This window comes from Loa loa (genome assembly GCF_000183805.2).
Source record: "Loa loa unplaced genomic scaffold supercont3.487, whole genome shotgun sequence".
Lineage (NCBI taxonomy): Eukaryota > Metazoa > Nematoda > Chromadorea > Rhabditida > Onchocercidae > Loa > Loa loa.
In genome coordinates, this window is record NW_018108667.1 from 1 (window position 1) to 2,547 (window position 2,547).

The 2,547-nt window shown below is 27.4% G+C and overlaps 1 protein-coding gene across 1 annotated transcript; it reads right to left on the minus strand.

Annotated features, from left to right (window-relative positions):
- Positions 1–1,007: 1,007 nt before the first annotated feature.
- LOAG_14532 (hypothetical protein) lies at positions 1,008–2,039 on the minus strand (the record flags this gene model as incomplete). Its single annotated transcript, XM_020448821.1, has 1 exon — positions 1,008–2,039. One exon carries the CDS (start codon positions 2,037–2,039, stop codon positions 1,008–1,010), a length of 1,032 nt encoding a protein of 343 aa, XP_020301062.1.
- Positions 2,040–2,547: the final 508 nt, after the last annotated feature.

Genomic DNA, 2,547 nt, shown 5'->3' on the forward strand with positions numbered 1-2,547 from the left:
TAATAATAATAATAATAATAATAATAATAATAATAATAATAATAATAATAATAATAATAATAATAATAATAATAATAATAATAATAATAATAATAATAATAATAATAATAATAATAATAATAATAATAATAATAATAATAATAATAATAATAATAATAATAATAATAATAATAATAATAATAATAATAATAATAATAATAATAATAATAATAATAATAATAATAATAATAATAATAATAATAATAATAATAATAATAATAATAATAATAATAATAATAATAATAATAATAATAATAATAATAATAATAATAATAATAATAATAATAATAATAACAGTAATAGTAAATTAATTAAAATTTGATATAAATTAATTGAAAATGTGATTCGAAATTTGTGGAAATTGAGCAAAAAAACAAATTGGACATACACTGGGATAAGTTAATTTTTAGCAAAAAAACAAAAGTTTTGGTCCAATAAAATAAAAGATTGAAATTTGCTTGCATTCATACAAATATAAAATCCTCTATAAATAGAAAATATCAAGGAAAAGAAAGGAAGTAAGAAAACAAATATGCCTTCAATTTGTTATCTACAATTACAGGTTCATCCTATGATGAGGAAAATAAATTAGCGTATAGCACCATGGTACCATGGTGGTAGGAAAAAAATGGCATCAAAATTAATAAATAAATAAAAAGGCAACTGTAATTAAATTGAATGGAATAGAATTACGAATGGTAAAATATAAATTTTTTATATAATTTTAGGAGGAGGGAGGAGGGGGGGGAGAAAAAAACGAGAAATTGATCAAGAAAATGAAATTGATCGAGAAATTGATCAATAATTGGAATCATTTCGGTACCTTTTGCACCATTTCTAATAGCAAAAGGAATTGCATAGGTTGTAAAGAAGGAATAAGTGAAGAATATAGGTGCCATGGAATGAGATTGAAAAAAAAAAAACGGAAGAATTCTGAGAAAAGAATAAAATAGTGGTAGTATTTTCAATTAAGTACGACGATATATCGGTTGTGGTGGTTCCACTTCTTCAAAAGCCCAAGGTGGCCAACGAAAACTCAAACAACAACAGTGAAACTTGTAGTATTTTTGCGCTCCAAAACCATAACGTGTAGTATCTGCTGTAGTACCACGGATTATTGCTCGATCTCTCATTGCACTTGTAACATTTGCAGGTCCAACTCCTGGTCCATAATAATCAGGTTGTTGATGACTAGAATTAATAGCTCGATAGTAATTTACTATTCCACGATCAGCACCAAACTCCACCTCATCTTGTAACGCTGAACCACTGGGAAAATCGTTTCGGGTACGCCGTACTGATTCATTTCTATTGACAGCGATACCACTTTGCGATCCTGCAAAGCCTCCAACAGTCCCAGAATGTCGATAAAAGTATGACGGTAAATTGTGTCGCCTTGATTTGGTACCACCTAAAGTACCACCAATACCACCATGACTTGGACGAACTGGAGATAAACTTTGAGCTTTGGAACGTCGAACGGTTACAGCCATTTGTTCACCGTTGGGATTTTCACGATAATTTCGAATTGAACGATCCAGGGCATCCCAGTCAGATTCAGTAGGATTGGATTGTAGAGTGACAAAGTTATCAAAATAATGTTCGTTACCACGTCGTCCATCGTAGGTACCTCGATATCCGGTAGCAGGACCAGTATTAATACTAAGATACGGCTGATAATGATAGTTTCGTTGTTGTTGACACTGATACCTTTTTGAAGCACCATTAAATCTCTCGTCTGTTCCCATTACTGGAAATCCATAATCATCAGTGAATAACCAGTCTCTTCGATTCTCCAATGATCGCGACCGTCGTGGTTGTTTCTCACTTCCAAAATGACCAGGTCCTGAAGCACCAAAATAATATCCACCTCCACCGCCAGCCCCAGTACCGGAAATAGAATAGTCCAATTCAGAGGATCGATAAATTGGATTTGATTCCTGTGGTATTGGTGAATGCGGACGAAAACGCCGTTGCCGGCAACTATAATGAGAATCCATAATAGCCAGTCGTTATAGTTGTAGTAATCAAGACACCTATCAGGTATCTTAAAATTTCAGCTTTATCATCCAATAATAAATTTTTCAATCAACGATAACTTAAATAATTTAATTAGGAAATTAGCAGAAAAAATATAGCCTGATCGATTTTGCCGTTTCTTTCGAATTAATTTGAGAGAAAAACAGAAAAGCCAAATCCGAATAAAGGAAGAACAGGAAATATTTGAATATTTGATAGTAATTAATAATAATAATAATAATAATAATAATAATAATAATAATAATAATTAATAATAATAATAATAATAATAATAATAATAATAATAATAATAATAATAATAATAATAATAATAATAATAATAATAATAATAATAATAATAATAATAATAATAATAATAATAATAATAATAATAATAATAATAATAATAATAATAATAATAATAATAATAATAATAATAATAATAATAATAATAATAATAATAATAATAATAATAATAATAATAATAAT